The following is a 17,453-nucleotide window of genomic DNA, read 5'->3' as shown; positions in this document are numbered from 1 at the left end:
GTGGGGTGGGGCAGAAAAAAATACCTAAAAGACATCAGGTGGTGAGTGGTATGAAGAAAGAAAGTGATGGGGGTGCTATTTCTTAATCCTGGAGGGACATGCCTGTAATGGAATATTACGCAGCTGTTGGAAAGAATGCAACACATCTGTATGTACTTGATACGAAAGAGCTCCAGGGTAGACTGTTAAGGGAAAAAAGCGAGGTCCAAACAACATAGAGGATGTACATTTTGTGTAGGAAGCGAGAGATAACGAACTTGTACAATGCCAATTGCTTGTGCGCGCAGAAACACGGTACATATTTACCTCTAAAGGATGGTGGGTGAATAGGATGGGCCATGCAGGGCTGCACAGAACTATGGAGAAAGTGTGATCCAATTGCATAAAAATACATTTGTAGGCATCATACCCACGCACAAGAGGTCTGGAGTAAACACCAAACCATCGCGGCTGGGAGAAGACGCCTCCTCTTTCGCTTGGTACGCTTCTCTACAGTTGGCTCCACTACTTCTGTAGCAAAAAAATCCACCGTCTGACCTAGAGAGCTAGCTTTTATCCCTACTACAGCTGAGAAACAAGCTCCAGCAGGAGGTGTGGCTGGCCTGAGGTCAAATGGTAAGGCCCTTACCTCCCCAGTCCCTAATGCCAAGACTGGGCTGGGCGATCTGGGCAGATGTCCTGTCCAGCAGAGGCTTTAGCAACCAAGGGCTCCATAAGCTGGGGTCTGGCAAGAGCTCTCTCCCTTCCAGGGTGCCGAGGCCTTGGGGAGGCAAAAGCCAGCAAGGTGATGGTGCTGAGGCCTTAGAGATGATGAACAGTGCCCTCATTCTGCCCAGCTCAGGGCCTGGGAGCCCCACTCGGTTACTGCAAAATCCCAATGCTTATGCATCAGCTACTGCCTCCCTGGCCTGGTGGCTGGATGGCAGAGCTTCCGGCTCCGCTCCACCCCTCCCACAGAGGGAGGGAACAATTGGAGGCTTGTTTTGGTGGCCTGGCCTGGGCCTGCCAGTCTGGACAGAGCCTCTCTGAGCCCAGGAGTTCAACCAGGAACCTTCTCGGCTTCCACCATCCTGAGGACGCGGGTTACCGAACTGAGTGGCTTTGCCACCTCTACGCCCAGGAGTGAGGTGGGGGAAGGGGTGAGGTTGCAGGTCCCAAGCCAATGCTGCACACTTCCCCCTTTGTTCCAGGCCTCCCCGGCTCTGCCAGCCTCGGGGAGAGGAGAACTGGATGCCCGGCCCCTTGGAGCAGGAGCAGAGCTCTAGGTCCCGATATCCTGTGACCAGGAGGCACTGGGTAAAGCTGAGCTCCCTGAAGTCACAAGCTGATTAGGGGGGATTTGGGGCTGACCCAGCTCCAGGGCAGGCAGGGTCAGGTCCGTGAATGGCTCAGAGGCACAGGACAAGGATCATCATGGAGATGTTTACAATCTCTGCACACCCAAACTAGCCGCACAAAAGGTCTTTCCACTTAAAATAGCCACCAGCCTGATTTAGGGCACTGGGCCAGTCTCACCACATCCACAATGGGGGAACCTCCGTTTTACAGGGAAGAAAAGCAAGGTTCTGAGGAAAGCCACTTCCCCAAGGTCAGAGTTTCGTGCAGACAAGTTTTGTTTCCATGACAGAAGGCCTTCAGTTGTCGAGTTATATCTAGTCCAACTTTCAGACTCACTGCACCCAGAAAGAGCCTGCAAAGTCCTGGAGTCTGAGAATTCTGCTCTTTTGGGGTGAGTGGAGGGTGGCACGGAAGACAAGAGGTACGGAGAAGGCATCCTTTTTTATTTTTAAAATGGAGAATATTCCAAATTTTTTTGTGACAGCCTTATTGTGGACAAGTCTCTTTCCCTTTTCCAGCCTCAGTTTCCCCACCTGTCAAACGGACGGCTGGGCCATGTGCTAGAAGGTCCCTTCCAGCTCTGACTTTCCCTTATCCTCTTATGTCATCCTAGAAAGGCTGGCAGTGTGTTTTGAAGTGGGAGGCTAGTGTGTGACCTTGGGAAAGTCATTTTTCACTGGACCGTAATGTCATCGCAATTCGTTATCTCCCTCACAGGGAAGGCTGGGCAGCCACATGAGTTGACCCATCTCTGGGCCTGGCACTCTCAACCATGTGCTACTTCTGCAAACCAGCTTCCCGACAGACAAACCCCTGCTGGAGAAGAAATGGCCAGCGGGAGCTTTAATGATTTACCTGACCAAGTGCTACTCACGACCTCGGCATCCTGGGGCTCCCCAAATGCTCACATTGCCAGAATGCCAGGCTTCTGGACAGAAGCCGCAACCCAGGTACAGGTCACCTGGGGCCCAGGTAAGTGCAATGCATCATGGGAGTCCAAAGACGCAAGGAATATTTATGGAGCGTCTATCGGGACAGACGCATTTTTTTTCTGAATTCTTCAGACACTCTAGTGATAAAAATATCATTCTGCAGATGAGGTAACTGAGCTGAGCTGGAATTCAACACCACATTGCAGGACTTCAAAAGCCTATGCTCTTTGTACCACTGCGGGGCTGAGGAACCCTGTAGATTTCTGACTTCTCCTTTGTCTGCAGGGCAGAGGAGGCAGAGGCCCTGGGGTGGCACCAGGGAGGACTAGCAGGGAGTTCTTCACAAAGGGTTGGGTGGGACACCCTGGGGCAGCGCTCGCCCTTGCCTGCTGCCCAGGAGGGAGTCTGAGCAAACCCCTGGTAGGATGGGAGGGGATTTAATCTGCCCCCCCCCCCCCCCCACTTCCTACTCAGTTAAACTCATCGGTGAGTTGCAGAGGAGCTGACAGAACACGGGGAAGTCAGCCGAGTCAAGCCCCAGCTCCTAGGAGATGAAGAGGAACATAGTAGACAACTTCTGAGCCAGACACACCTGGTTTTCAGACCTTGTGCAAGCGATACAACCTCTCCAGGCCTCCAGGTAACATCCTGCACAAGAGGGCTATGCTGGCCCATCAAATCAGCAGTCTCCAAAGGGAAGGGCTTTATTCCAGAATGTACACAGGGTGAGCCATAGGATTAGCAAAAAAAAAAATGTATTTTTACTGTACCTGCTATCTGTATTTCTTTTGAAATTTTTATTCTATGTAGATGTATAATCTACTAGTGTAACAGTGCACGTATATCAATCTATAAATACAGATAAACCACTGGGAAGGAGGTACTGCAAAATTATTGACTGATGGGGCAGGCAGTCAAAGCCTGGAGGGTATTACATGGAAAACACCCACCTGCTACAGCACTTAGAAGCAGCTGGCACACGGGCAGCTTGCAGTTAGGCAAACTCTCTCCTCTCAGCTCAAAATTCAAGAAAGCCTCTGGTGCAAAGGGGCAGCAGAGGCGGAAAGCCCTTTCTTTTTGGCCTGGGCTCAAATCCAGCCACTGACCAGCTGTGTGACTTCAGGACAGTTACTTCCCTTCTCTGATCTCCAGGCGCAGGAACCAGCAGGACTACATGGACGGTCAGTGACAGTGACAAGCATTTTACCAAGAGCCTAGTAAACTGTAATGGGTTGGTGATTTTCTCTTCCACTTTTCTGTCTCCATTCAGAAGTCACTTATCAACTCAGCAATCACACGCTCAGGTCCTGCGGTGGTGCAGGAAGTGACAAAAGTATTCCTCTCTCACGAGGGAGAAACTGAGGCCCGGAGAGGTGAAGCGGCTTGCCAGAGCCCTGAAATAACACAGCAAGTATTTGGACCGCGAGGTCTCCAGGCCTTACCACTGGCTAAAATTGCTTCTCCTTTTCTTTTAATTTCATCACATCCCAACATAATGGCTCACCTATGATTGCCAGCAAATGTCTTCCGGGCTCGGGGTCTCCCCTCAAGCCCGAGGGCCAGGGCAGGAAGAAGCAAGCTGTCTGGATTCACCAGATATGAAGGACCTTTTTCCCTTGAGGGTACAGCCGAGTGTCACCGCCACACACCACTCGGCCCAGCCAAGACCCCGTGCAGTCCCACGGACACCTCCACGGCCCAGAGGAAGGGCAGGGCAGAGGTCAGACCTATCCCTGCATTCCAGGGGAAAAAAAATCGGCATCCCCGTGCCTCCCTCAGTCGAGAAGATGGGAAAATTCAAGAGGATAAAAGGGAGCGTTTCAAAGATAAAAGGGAGCGTTACAAGTGGGAAAAAAGGAGGAAGGAAAGAAACAATGCCCAGCACACAGGAGGGGCTTAAGAAGTATTTGTCGATGAGGAATCGTTCTGGGAAAGTCACAAAGATCCTCCGCGGGACAAACCCGTTTACAGACAAAAAAAGAGATCCTATCTAGGCAGCGGTTTGCTCCCAAAGGAAGAAGAGTCCTCATCTATTCAGAGGACGGAGTCCCTCGTTCCCCAGCCCCCAGGCCTGCGCTCTTCTAGCTCCACGCCAGCCTGGGGCCCCTTTCCGGCCCCGGCCGCCCGGGCTCGCGGCGGCGGCCCCTGGGGTGCTTCTCCGCCCGGCGCTCACCAGCCCCGCCGGAGCAGGGAAACGCGCCACCTCGGAGCACATCTCCCCGAGGGAAACACTTTGGGGCCCGCGCTACTCGGAAAGAAGGGCCTCAGAGGCCGGCTTTTCGTCTCCACCCTGGAGGCAGGCACCCTGGAGTTAGAGCCCCAGCCTTAAGAAAGTGTCCTCCGCCACGAAACCTCCGAGGGCTGGAGCGAGGACGGCGCCGGGCGGCGTTAAACGCCAAACCCAGGCGGCGCGCGTGCTGCGGCGCGGGGGAGAGGCGAGCAGCGGTTCCCAGCCCGCGGAGCAGCTACCGGTCCCGCCTCCTCCGGGCGCCGGGTTGGGGCCGGGCCGGGGGCTCGGCCGGCTCAGCCAATGGGCGCCGCGCTCAAGCCCCCTCCCGCGCGGGAGGAGTCAGCGCGGGGCCGCAGCCCCGGAGATCGTGAGCGACGTGCCGCGCCCCGGCCCCGGGTCCCCCGGCCCCTCCGCGTCGCGTGGACTGCGCGGCGCCCCATGAGGGAAGCCAGATACTCAGTGCGGCCACAAACTACGCACGCGGCGCGCTCGCGCCTGCCAGATCCCGAACTCATCCCCACCCGCATTCCCCCCCACGGCAGGGCGCTGCGCTCTAGGCCGGCGCCGAGAGGCTCCGAGACGCGCGCCGCCCACCCCGGGCGCACAGCGTGGCCGGGCCGCGGGGGAAGCCCAGGCCGGCGGAGGAGTGGGCAGGGATCCGCGCCTTTGTGCCGCGGGGGAGGCCCAGGCCAGCGGAGGGGTCGGAGGGGTCCGCGCCTTTGTTCCGGGCGGGGAGGGCCCGCGGGCGCGCTACTCACCTTGCTGCTGGGATCCATGGCCGCGCTCCGCCGGAGACTGTGGCAACGCCGGGTGCGCGGGCGACGATGGGAGGGCGGGCGGCGCTCTCTGGCTCAGGCTCCTGCCCCGGTCCTGAGACTCCGACTGCGACTGCGACTCCGACTCCGACTCCGATAGCTTGGCCTCCCGCGCGCTGGCGAGCTAGCTCCAGGCCCACGATCTCCACGCTTGCCGGGGCTACCTCCAGCTTCTTGGCGGCGAGCTCGCGGGCGGTAGCGTTTATAGGACCCCGGCCATTGGCTGCTGCTCTCCGTGTGTGTGCTAGGGGTGGGCAGACCCTGAGGGGCGGGGCCTGGGGCACGTCCGGGGCGGGGCTTCGCGGGGAGCTGGGCCGGGGACCCGGAGGGGGGCGGCGGCGATTCGGGCCGGGACTTCGCTCTGGCTTCAGGTCTCCCTAGCTCCATGTGCCCTGGGTCCGGGCAGCGCGCTCGCTGTGTGACCCTGAGCAAGTGTGCACGCCTCTCTGAGCCTCAGCGGCCTCTAGCAAAATGGTGGAGCTGGTACCCGGCTGTAAGGCAAATTGGGAACGGGATAGGGTAGCGCTTAAGAGCGAGGACTCTGGAGTCCTCGCTCTCAGAGTCCTCGCTCTGCCACTGGATAACTTCGGTAAACTAGGGATAATAATAGCACCACCTCATGAGTTTGATATGAAGATTAAGTGAGTTAATATTTATAAAATGTTTAGAATAGCGTCTGTTATGTGGTAAGTGGTATTTAAGTATTTGTTAGACTACGGGAGGTCTCGCTCCACGCTTCTCTCCCTTCCCCCTCTTTACCCCCCACATTCCTGTTTGTGAGCCAAGCCTTGCTTTAGCACAGGCTGGGCTCTTTGCCTGGAAATCCGTACCCAGCTCTTCTCTGGGCTTTAACATCACCTCCTCTGGGAAGCCTTCCTCTACTGCCGACAGTTACATGTGAATCTATGGTGACAGTGAAGTAGGAAAAATATATGAATGGTCAGAACACAGGAGACCTTGGGTTTGAACCAGCTCCACTGTATGCTACTCCTGGGTGATCCTAGGCAAGGGGCTGATCTATGAGCTTGGGTTTTCTTATGGGTAAAAGGGAATTAATACCACCACCAACCTCAGGTGCTGTCATGAGAGTTACAATTTCCAGAAAAGCTCATGAAGTGCTTAGAACACGATGACATGTGGTAAGTCCTCCTTTAGTGGTAGGGGTATAATTTCACCTGATTTTATCTGATTTCCTCATCTAGACCCATGCCTTACTTGAGACACAGTGAAGGAAAGACCCCAGTCCAGAAGTCTGGCCAGAATCCTGAGGTTAGGCTGAGGGTCCCTTTCCCTGTGGAGGGGCCGGGGGATGCGTTAGTTGCTTTGGAAAAGAAGAGGCTGAATTGACCGCATGACCCCTGGAGGCCTCTGCCCGTCTGTGTATTCAGTGCTGGCCCAGGGGGCACCCTGGCTGGGCATGGAGCCCTAGAAGGGAAAGCAGGCCCCTCCTGGGCACACCCCTGCCCATGGCTCCTATTTCTGTGGTCTCCCAGCCTGGAAAGCTTGGGGCCACCTCTCTCCTCTTCCATGCACCAGAGGCCATCAAGTCCTGCTGATTTCACCTCCTCCACCTCCTCCATCCCTCCCTGCTGCCTGCAGGGCCTCCTGCTCCTCTGGTCTCTCCTCCTCCAGTCCCACTCTCCTGCTTCTATGTCCAACACTGTCACAGAGGGAACAAGGCCCAGCCCAGCCATCACGGCCCTCAGGGCACCCATTTACAAGCTCGGCCTCACCCCTCACACCAGCACTTTCTACATCTCTGCCTTTGCTCAGCTTATTTCCTCTGCCTGACTCCCTCCACCTCCAGCTCAACATGCCAAAATGCTACTGATGGCAGAGAGCACCCCTGGACTGGGGCCTCCTCCGGGAAGTATCCCTGGTCCCCCAAGAGGGAATCTTTCTCTCCTTTACCCTTTGGTGTTTCTTAATGTGCTGCTTGGCCTGTCTGTCCTCCCCTGACTGAGCACCTTAAGGACGGCTCTGTAGCTGAGATACGTGGGCGAGGGAGTCAAGGACTGCTGGAATGAATGAACATAGGAGCAGCCAGTCTGCCTGTTTCCTGCCAACACTTCCAGTCTTTAACTACCTTTCGGGTTTTGCCCCTTCCCTGCTCAGACTTTCTCCGTAGCTCCCTGTTTCTTAGCGCATCCAGTCTGCTGTGTATGCCTCTTCCCAGCTGTGGGTATGCCCCTCAGCCCATGGGTCGCACTCACAATCAGGCACCCTTTCCTTCTCCAGGCCAGCCTTGTGCTGGCCACTTCCCCAGGGACAGGCGTGTGAGCCTCTTGCTGGCCTTATGGAGCCCTCAAACTGGAGAGGATGCAAGAGGGGAGATGCCCAGCAACAATACCAGGCTGAGCGTACAAGGATAAGAACGTGTACAGGAGCAGAACTTGTACCACAGACGAAGGAGAGGGAGTAGAGAGAGCTTCAGGGAAGGGAGAGGGAATGCTGAGCAGGGTTTAGAAGGCTGAATATGAGTTCACCAGGTGGATCAGAGGGAAGGCCATGCTTGGCAGAGGGAAGATAGCAGATAGGCAGTGAGTAATTGCTGAAGAGAAGAAAGAATCTCTAGACTACACTCAGAGATTGATGGTGGAGCCCTAGATTTGGACTCCCGGGTCAGCTCTGCTATTTACTTGCTAAACATCACTGAGCAAGCTCCTTTTCTGGAGTCTCAAGACCCACATCTGTAAAATGGATGTAACATCCCTCCTGGGACTGCCTGACGAGAAACGGATATACATAAAAATTTATCCAAATAAACAGTGTGATTCATGACGTCAGAAATTCAATCAACTCCCTTTCCCAGGTCAGGGTGGTATTTGAAGACAAAGCAGAATGGCCAGAAAAACAGCTTTACCCTCGCCCCACCCCACCATACCTGTCCAGACCCCCAGGACCTGCTCAAAATTCCATTTCTAGGTGATCTCTCTCTGTAAACGTTTTATGACCCCTGGAGGCTACTGTTTAGAGGTAAACTCATCAGAAGCGATTGACACTGGATCAGAGAGAGATTCTCAGGTGGACAAGTTTATTTTGGGTGTGGCTAAGTCCTGGGGAACAGGATTTAACTCCAACCAGGGAGGGAACACCGGAGAAAGCCCACGGAAGTGGCATCCGAGTCTGGAAAGTTGGGATGCAGGGGGAGGTAGGGCAGGAGCAGATGGCTGGAGGGGGACCACGAAGGAGCAGCTTGAGCCGGAGAGAGAGCCAGGCAAGGTAGCCCTTCTGGCTGGAGGGTACGGGGTTGGGAGAGAGAAGAGATGAAGACGGGGGTTTGAGTGAGAGGAGCTGAAGAGATGGGGTCACAAAGGCCCTCAAGTGCCAGGTATAGGAGTTAGGGCTTTATTCAGTGGGCAGTGGGGAACCATGGAGGGTGTTTGAGCAGCGGAAGGACAGGAGGAAATCTCAGCCTCCCCTCAAGCCTTCCCTACCCTGAGGCTGTAAAGGGGGTGTGAGGCGGCTGTGGAGCCCTACGGCTCAGCTTGGAGGGACGGGCCCCCCACCCCGCCCCAGCCCACTCCACCCTAAGCCGCGCTCACACTGGCAGCTTTGTTCCCTGGAGGCTACCTTCACCCCTGGAAGAAACGCGGGCTTTTTCTGGGTCTGATTCCAAGCAGTTCCAGCCCTAGCCAGTCGGAGGACAAGAGCTCCCCGCCGCTGGCGGGGCGGTGCCAGGTGGCAGGGCGATGCTGGAGCCTGGGTCGTGCCGGGGAGCACGCACGCGGTTCCGGCGGCTGCGCGGGGCGGGGCCTAGCGGCTTGCGAGTCACTAACGGGTAAGTGAGTAAGGCGGCCCGGGAAAAGGCTTTTCTTTCGCCTTTAAAGGCCAGCGTCCCTGGCCTCCGGGAGAAAAGGCTGTGCTGAGTCAGTTGCAGCTGCTGCAAGGGGGGCTTGCTGGGGCTGGGACGGGAGAGCCCCTAATCCGCAGGAGGTTTTGCAAGACAAATCCTCCCAGGCTGCAGGTAAACACGGTGTCGGACTCCAGGAAGGCCTGATGGGCCAAGCGGGACGTTTTGGGTGTTTAATATTCTCATTCGCACACCTGTTCAAACACCTGCTCTCAGAGAACTCTTCGGCTTCCCTTCTTTATCCTTCCGTGTGCCCCTCCCTGGTCGCCTGCAAGCGCTCTCATCAGGGCCACCACCTTTTGGCTGCTGGGGGGGTGGGGGTGGAGGGGGATACTGAAGGAACATAGCCCTCCTCCATTCTCTCGCGAGCTCCAGGCTTGTCTGTCCACCTGCCTCCAGGACAGCCCTCTGAACGTCCCACAGGTACCTGGCATTCATCATGTTTAAATCTAAACGTGGTCATCTTCCCCCATCCTTCCCAGTCGTCCCCCCCCCCCTCCCCCCGAGATGGCTCCTCTCTCCACGCAATTGCTCAAGCCAGAGATCTGGTATCTTCCTTGACTCCTCTCTCTCCTTCATCCCCAGTATCCAGTCAATTGTGAGGACGCTGCCTTTCCAGAATGTCGCTGGACTCCATCCCTTCCTCTCCGTTCCCGCTGGCCCTGCGCTAGCACAGCCTAGAACCCTCCTCATTCATCCTGCCTCCACACTGGTCTCTCTAAAACGCCCAGCCAACCGCATCATTCCCTTGCTTAAAAACCTTTTCATAGAGCGCAACCACATGCATACATCTCCCGGACATAATGCTGAGTGCAAGAAGCCAAATGCAAAAGTGGGACTTCAGATATATAAAGTTCAAAAATAGGTAAAACTTACGTATGGGATTAGAAGTCTGGATAATAGCTACCCTGGGCGGGGGGTGGGGGTAGTGATTACGACGGGGGCTGATAGTCAGGGCTGGGACTAGGGGGAGGCAGGTGAGCAATATCACTTCCCTGAGCTTTAATATGACTCATAAGCCACTGTTGCTAATCCTGTCTATATTTAAAATTTTGATATTTTGTCACCATGGATTTTTTGCATTCATTTTGATTTGTTAAAAATATGGCATTAAAAATATTTATCTTGATGACTGAACTTTTTGGCTCCCCCTTCAATTTTACTCAGCAAAGCGAGTGCCTCACTTGCCACACCCTGGTCCCGACCTCACTGGCAATGTTTTGTAATCAGGGTTCTGGTTACACAGTTTGTGAAAATCCACCCAGCTGTATACTACCAATTTTTGCATTTTTCTCTATGCACATTATGCTTCAGTTAAAACTTTCTTCTTTTACTTAAAAAGAAATCTTTCCGTGGTTCCAAGGGCATGTCTGCTGTCTGCTTCCTCTAGCATCCCCACCACCAAAACCAGTATCTGGCACACTGGGACTCAGTACCTATGTGTTGAATGAATGAATACAATGTTATTACAGTCAATTTAATCCCCGCAAGAACTCTATGGGATGAGTGTTTTTCTCTCCATTTTCTAAAAGAGAAAACAGACTCAGGGAAGTGAAATAATTTGCCCAAGATCATACAGGTAATAGGTGTGAGTTGTAGCACCTCGATTAAGAAAAATAAACCAACAAAAATTCTAACCTGCAGTGCTCAGTGGAGGCCCCTGACCCAGAACCAGCACAGGCAGCTGTACCAGGGCCTGGCTCTTATCACTTAAGTTCCAATTATTCGAGCCTGATCTTTCCCCAGATAATGACCTCCTTGGGGCAGGGGCTCAGGCATTCCTGTCTTCCCTCCCTCCAGCTAGTTACTTAGCACAGGGAAGAGGTTATAGTGTTTAATAAATGAATAAAGCAAAGAATGAATGAACGAGGAGGCCAACAGTGATGTGTGGTGGGTAGTGCACAGGTTTCTGAGACATGTCTGCTAGCTGTGTGTCTTTGGGCATATTACTTAGCCTTTCTGAGTCTCGATTCCCCCAACTGTAAAATGGGAATAATACCAGTACTTACCTCACAGAATTCTTGAGAATATGAAGTGAGAAAATGACTGTCAGGTGACTGGCATATAGTAAATACTTGAAAAATGGGGATGATTATTGTTATTTCCAGGGTTGTACATTCTCAAAGTCTATTTACTTCAGGGTGGCAGGGGTCTGCCTCTCTTTATGTCCTTGGATTGTTTTCTGGGGGAGTCCCTGGAATTGGAAGGAGGGGCCCTGATGCAGCTCCCAGGAGCTCTCTTCCTCGCACCCAGACAGCGCTAGCGCGCAACAGTCCAGAGTCTGGCTTTATGGCCCAGCTCCACCCTGCCAGGAATGCCATCTTTGATGAGTTGCTTCCTCTCATGAGCCGCAGTTTTCTCTCTGTAAAATGGAGCCCAGAGTAATTTTGACCTTGTGGGGCCTTGGGGAGGGTTCAGGGGCTTGTCCCTGGGCCTAATGCAGAGTAGGCCCTCCATAAAGGTTGAGTCTGAGGAACTAACCTGGTGCCCTGAGGCCTGGGGAAGAGCAAGGAGACTGGAGGGTCTCAGAGACCCTGAGAAGTCCAAGGACTGATGGGCAAAACAAGCAAATAGCCTGGCTGGGCTCTGCTTTGTTCTTAGAACCTTATTTCTCCTGAGAAGTGAAATAACCATGCCCTTTGTGCTGACGCAACTTTTTCACTCTGCAAAACACCTTCCCACACCTTGGGCTGAGGGCAAGACCAGGTTTCTTCACATCTCCACTGCACAGTTGAGGAATCTGAGGCACACGGAAGTTAAAGCCACTGGCTTGAGGTCACACTGGAAGAGGAATTTAGTAGCAAATTGAAGATATGAAACCTGGACCTCTTAACTCCTAGATACCACCATGTGGCAATCCAAAAGAAAGCACACGGCTCACCCTTTCCCTCCACCTTTAGCGAGCAGCCACACCGGCTGGCGTCTGTCTGTGCCCACTTCCCCCACCCAGCCCTCACCTGGATGCCACCTGGCAGTCACCTAAACATTGATCACGGAAGAGCTGGCTGACTCACCTCGTTATACTGGGGCTGACTCACTCAGAAGAGGGAGAGTGAGAACCATTTGAGAACTGGACGAGCCCTCCCTTCCTCCTTGAGGCTTGCAATGAATGCCCCAAATCCATGGTGGTTTAGCTCTTAAGAAAAAGAAAGTGCTGTGGGCTGGCTGAAGTCAGAGATCTCTGGGCTCAGAGAGTTCACTTCCACTCGACGCTCTGTTACAGGTTCACTGGGTGACTCCAGGCAAGTCATTGTCCCTTTCTAGGCCTCAGTCTCTTCAGTTTTGTAATGAAGGGGTTGCAACTGGTGACCTTCTAGCTCCGGTTGAGAAGCTGCCTCATATTGTCATGCATACCGACAGTTTATCATATGCAGGTGCGGGGCTAAGCGAGTGGTGTAAAATTATCTCCTTTAATTCTCATAGCAAATCCTAGATGTACTGTTTTATCTCATTAACAAAAAAGGAAACAGAGGCACATTTTCAGAGTAATTTGACCCAGGTCACGCAAGGGAGCAAGTGGTAGATCTGAGGACTGACCCCAGTCTGTGCCCAGAAAGATCATAACCTGGTCTACACTTACTCCCTTTATCCTGCCAGACCTGTTTCCTCCTTAAAAACAAAAAGATTGTGATAAAATATACATAACATAAAGTTGACCATTTTCACCGTTTTTAAGTGTACAATTCAGCTGCATTAAGTACATTCACACTGTTGTGCAACCATCATATCTACCTCCAGAACGTTCTCATCTTCCCAACTGAAACCCCTTACCTGTTAAACAGTAATTCTCTATGCTTCCTCGCCCCCAGCCCCTGGCAACCACCCTTCTACTTTCTGTCTCTCTGAATTTAACTACTCTGGTTGCCTCATATAAACGTTCTTCATCTTTAAAACTGCGAGAATAAAGATCAAGGATTATTTGATCCTTCTCTCAGTGGGGCAGCGGGCTCAGTTCCAGTTCTTCCATTCAACAGCTGTGCACCCTTGGGCAGGTTGCTTCGCCTCTCTGCTTCTCCCTTTTCCGCATCCCTAAAATTGGCCTAATGAGCCCTGCCTAGAGGGGCTGTTGGGAGGAACACAGGAGACAATGGGTGTGAAGGTGTTTGGGCAGCTCGATGCCACTTCCACAGCGTGTTGTATATTCCTTCTTCCTGGAGGGCTTGGAGCTGGACCCTGGCTTAGATTTAGAGGTGTGAGAGCTGGGAAGACTTGAGAAGTGGGCATTTCAACCCATTTACAGATGAGATGACTGAGACTTAGAGAGCTGGAAATGACTTGCCCAAAGTCACATGTGGACCTTTATGCATCCATGTGCGTCTGTGCTCCAAGCACAGTGCCCTGCATGTGGCAGGTGCCCAACAGATGTTTGCTGCTGGGGCTGGAATGTGGAGGCCACAGCATAGAGAAAGGGCCTTGACCACTTGGCTCTGAAACCCTCCCCTCAAGCAGCTCGCAGTCCAGCCTGTGTACCTCGTACTGTAAAGTGGCTGGGACAGCCTTTGCTTATAGAAGCTGCTGGGGTAACGTGCTTCTATCTTGGGTTGTTTTTCCTTTTACCGGTTCTCAGTGGCCTGGCCTTGTGGCTGAGAGTCTCATCTTCCTTATTTCCTTAGAGTAAAGATTGTTAGGACTTTTTGGTTGCAAGTATCCACATATTTAAGCCAACTTCAGCCCCCCCAAGAAGAATTCTTTAAAGGTTAGAGAAGTGTCTCACAAACCAGTGGCAGGGATGCAGCCAGATGCTGACAAAGATCTGGAGTCTATGAGTAGACTGCCCCTAGGATGGTCTGCAGCCCTCTTTCCTTTTTATTCTTTCTCTTCGCAGACAGGGATGCTCTGCTCCATGTGGCAGAATATGACCACTGTGCAATGCCAGAATTTACACCTGACCATTGCAAAAACCATCAAGGCTGACTTAACTGTCTCCAGATCCCGATTCTAAGTTTCTAGACCAGAGAAGTGGATTGTCCCAGTTGTGCAAGATGCTCATCCTGGGTCTGATTAGCTGTGGTCAGGCAGTGGGGACATAGTGCACAGATAAGATGGGTGGGGCTCACCTCTGTCTGTGTGGGAGTGAGGCTGAGGAAGGGTGTGTGACTCTTGATTGAGTAACACAGGGAAACGTGCATCCATTAAAAATGCTGTTGAATGGAGAGATACATTCATTGATATGTGAAGAAAGTTAAGATCTTTTGAATGAAAAAACAGGTTGCAAATCAGTCTATCACATTTTTGAAAGTAAATATGTGGATATAATTCAATTGAATTTCTGTACATATATGCTAAATGTTAATTGAAATTATGGGTAGTAGAATTAAGGGTAATTTTGTTTTTTGGAAGATTAGTCTTGAGCTAACTGCTTCTGATCCTCCTCTTTTTGCTGAGGAAGACTGGCCCTGAGCTAACATCCGTGCCCATCTTCCTCTACTTTATATGTGGGACACCTACCACAGCATGGCTTGCCAAGTGGTGCCATGTCCGCACCCGGGACCCGAACCGGTGAACCCAGGGCCACCGAAGCGGAAGGTGCGCACTTAACCTCTGTGCCACCAGGCCGACCCAGGGGTAATTTTTATTTTCTTCTTTTATAATATCTGCATTTCTCTCTAATGAATGAGCATCAGTTGAGGAATAATAAAGCAATAACTCTTATCTCACAGGGCTGCAGTATGTGTTAACTAAGACATTTATTCACTTATCCAATAAATATTTATTAAGTGCCTAGTATGTGATGGTGTTTGTGACAGCTGCATGATGACTGGCCAGTGTTGGAGCCTTAGTACCTGGGGTCACCCAAGGCTCTGCTTTCCGGAGCGCACAACGAGGCTGGATACTCAGAAACAGGGGCCTCTGCTCCAGTGGTCAAATTCATTCTGAAAATCTAGGAAATGAGAACAGCAGGGTATTTCAGCTATCTATTGCTGTAGAACAACCACTCCAAAAATTATTGGCTTTAAATAGCAACCATGTATTATTTCTCATGCTTTTGTGGATTGGGCTGTCCTGCTCCCCATGGTGCTGCTGAGGTTTCTCATCAGATGTGTTCAGTGGGATACTACATTGGGGCCATTCTCTCCATATGGTTTCACCTCCTCCTCTGTCTCCAGCAGGATAGCCTGGGCTTCTGTACAGCCTGCCAGCTGGGGCCAAGAGGGAGCCTTCTGAGCGGACGGGCCCTGATGTGGAAAAGCTTACGAAGCCTGCTCATATCACTGCAAACATTCTGGATGTGACTTGCTTTGTTTCAATCTATAATGAGCATTTTCTCTGAGTCAATATTATTCCCAGCCTGATTTGTAATGGCTGACTGATAGCCCATCCTTAATTCAACCAATTCCCTGTTGGTAAATATTTAGGTGGCTTTCATTTGGGGGCAGTTATAACAACTCTGTGAAGATCAACTTTGTACCAAGAACTTGGTACAAATCCCTGTAGGAGAGGGATTACGAGGTCAAAGGGTGGGGGCATTTTTTGGCTTTGCCAAATCGCCTTTCAAAAACATGGTGCGTATGACACTTCCACCAGCTCTAAAGGGACCTACCATTTTCACAGTTCTCTGGCCAATACTGGGTGTGGTTTGTCTTTTCAGTCTTTGTCATTGGATTGGTGAAAAATAGCATCTCGCCCTTGTCTTCAAAAGAGAGAAAATTAGAAGTAAGTTGCCCAGAGCGAGATGCTTAAGAAGAGTTCTTGTCTTTTACTCGGAAGCGGCCCTAATAAATCAATAGGGACGCGGGCAGCGCAATGCAGGTCAATCTGCCTGGCTGACTCAGGCTGTAAAAAGGAGACCAGTGCTGACTGCTGAGCTCCTGGCTCCGGGGATCAGGTCACTGAGTCCTCGCTGTGCGGTTGATTCGGACAAGCCTGCTGCTTTCCTGTCCTAGGTCTGCCAGTCTTCCGGTGGGCACAGGGCACACGGCCTCACCTGCCACGCCTGCCATGCCCATCATAACAATGGCCCTGTCCCCTCTGACTCTGGAGGGCCTGGTGCTGAGGTCTGGACATGGCCGGCTATGACTCATGAGAGCTGTGAGAAGGGTGAATAAAGCTGGACCCTGAGATTGGTCCTTGGCCTTGAGCAGGCAGAGCCATTCCTCATGGCCTCAAATACTTGTGCACAAGGGGACACCTTCCTGGGAGGAAGCGGTAGTCCTGGACTCAGAGCTAGCCCTGCTTCTTACTAACTGAGGAGCAAGCAAGGGAGCCTTTCTGAGCCTCAGTTTCTTTATCTAGAATATGGAGGCAATAGAGCTTTAGGGATTATGATGTACTTCCTCTCTGCCTGATACTTGTAATCCTCGCAGGACCCCTCAAAGTTGGGAGTATCCCCCCTACTTTACAGATGAAGCAAAGGGAGGCCCAGAGAAGGGAAATAACTTACCCAAGGTCACACAGCAAGTAAGTGGCAGAGCTGGAAAGGAGCTCAGGCTGGCCTGGAACCAAAGCCCATGCTAACTCCTTGTACAGACTTTGTAAAGATTTGGATGAGAAAGGACACGTTAGAGAGCTCTGCTACTTCTGTGACTTAAAGAATATCTGCAAGGACAGCAGTTTTTAAAACCTGCTATCATCTGGCTGGAGGGTTAATTAGGGTTATTCTCATGGATGGGATGGCTGGGCTGGGGACACACGCTGGAGGGCCAAGTTTGCCCTGGAATTCTTCAAGAAGGAGCCTGATCTCACACCTACGATTCTACTGCAGCCTGCTCTCTCCACAGGGGGAGGCAGGGCCCTTCACTTAATAATTGCCACCATTTACTGAGGGAGGTGAAGGGTGCTAGGGAGACTTCGTCTGCATCCAGTGCCTTGTCATGTCAAGTCTCACAATGATTCTACATGGAAGGTACTACTGGGATGCCCTTCTTTGGATGGGGTGCCAGGGCACAGGGAGGTTAGGAGACCTGCCAGGGCGGCAGAGCTGGGTTCCAGGCTAACTTGGGATCCCATCCTCCTAACCGAGAGCTCAGGAATGAGGTGCTCAGGGCTGGACCACCAGCCTTTTTGCCTGTGATCATCAGAGCCTCCTGTCAGCCCTGGAAGGCACCCAGGGCAGGGGCATTCTCTCTGCCTTACAGATGGAGAAACTGAAGCCCAGGGAGAGGAGGAGGCTCACTCCCTCTCCTTGCTCAGCGTGCTCGGTCTAGAATGGTGAAGAGGGAAGTCATGGGGAAAAGTTCACGAACAGTGCTGGACTTCTGCCTGCCAGCTGAACTGTGGCCTCAGTCAGGGCTGGGTGTTCCTTCCAGGGAACTCAAGGTGGGGCAGGATGCGTAGGACTGAGATCA

The 17,453-nt window shown here is 52.5% G+C and overlaps 1 protein-coding gene and 1 long non-coding RNA gene across 2 annotated transcripts in view; one reads left to right on the top strand and one right to left on the bottom strand.

Annotated features, from left to right (window-relative positions):
• SLC2A1 (solute carrier family 2 member 1) overlaps positions 1-5,404 on the bottom strand; it is a 28,155-nt gene extending 22,751 nt beyond the window's left edge. Inside the window, exon 1 of the mRNA NM_001163971.2 lies at positions 5,259-5,404. Within this exon, the coding sequence (NP_001157443.1) occupies positions 5,259-5,276 (18 nt within the window). The 5' untranslated portion in view covers positions 5,277-5,404. The remainder of the gene's footprint in view (positions 1-5,258) is intronic.
• A 3,629-nt stretch (positions 5,405-9,033) lies between these two features.
• On the top strand, positions 9,034-15,837 carry LOC111771204 (uncharacterized). The gene is made up of 3 exons (XR_011436409.1): positions 9,034-9,096; positions 14,558-14,733; positions 15,279-15,837. It is a non-coding gene; the product is annotated as an uncharacterized lncRNA (long non-coding RNA).
• The last annotated feature ends 1,616 nt before the right edge of the window (positions 15,838-17,453 follow it).

Source organism: Equus caballus, chromosome 2 (assembly GCF_041296265.1).
Source record: "Equus caballus isolate H_3958 breed thoroughbred chromosome 2, TB-T2T, whole genome shotgun sequence".
NCBI lineage: Eukaryota > Metazoa > Chordata > Mammalia > Perissodactyla > Equidae > Equus > Equus caballus.
Note: the sequence above shows the minus strand (reverse complement) of the source record. Positions and strands in the feature narration are given on the sequence as shown.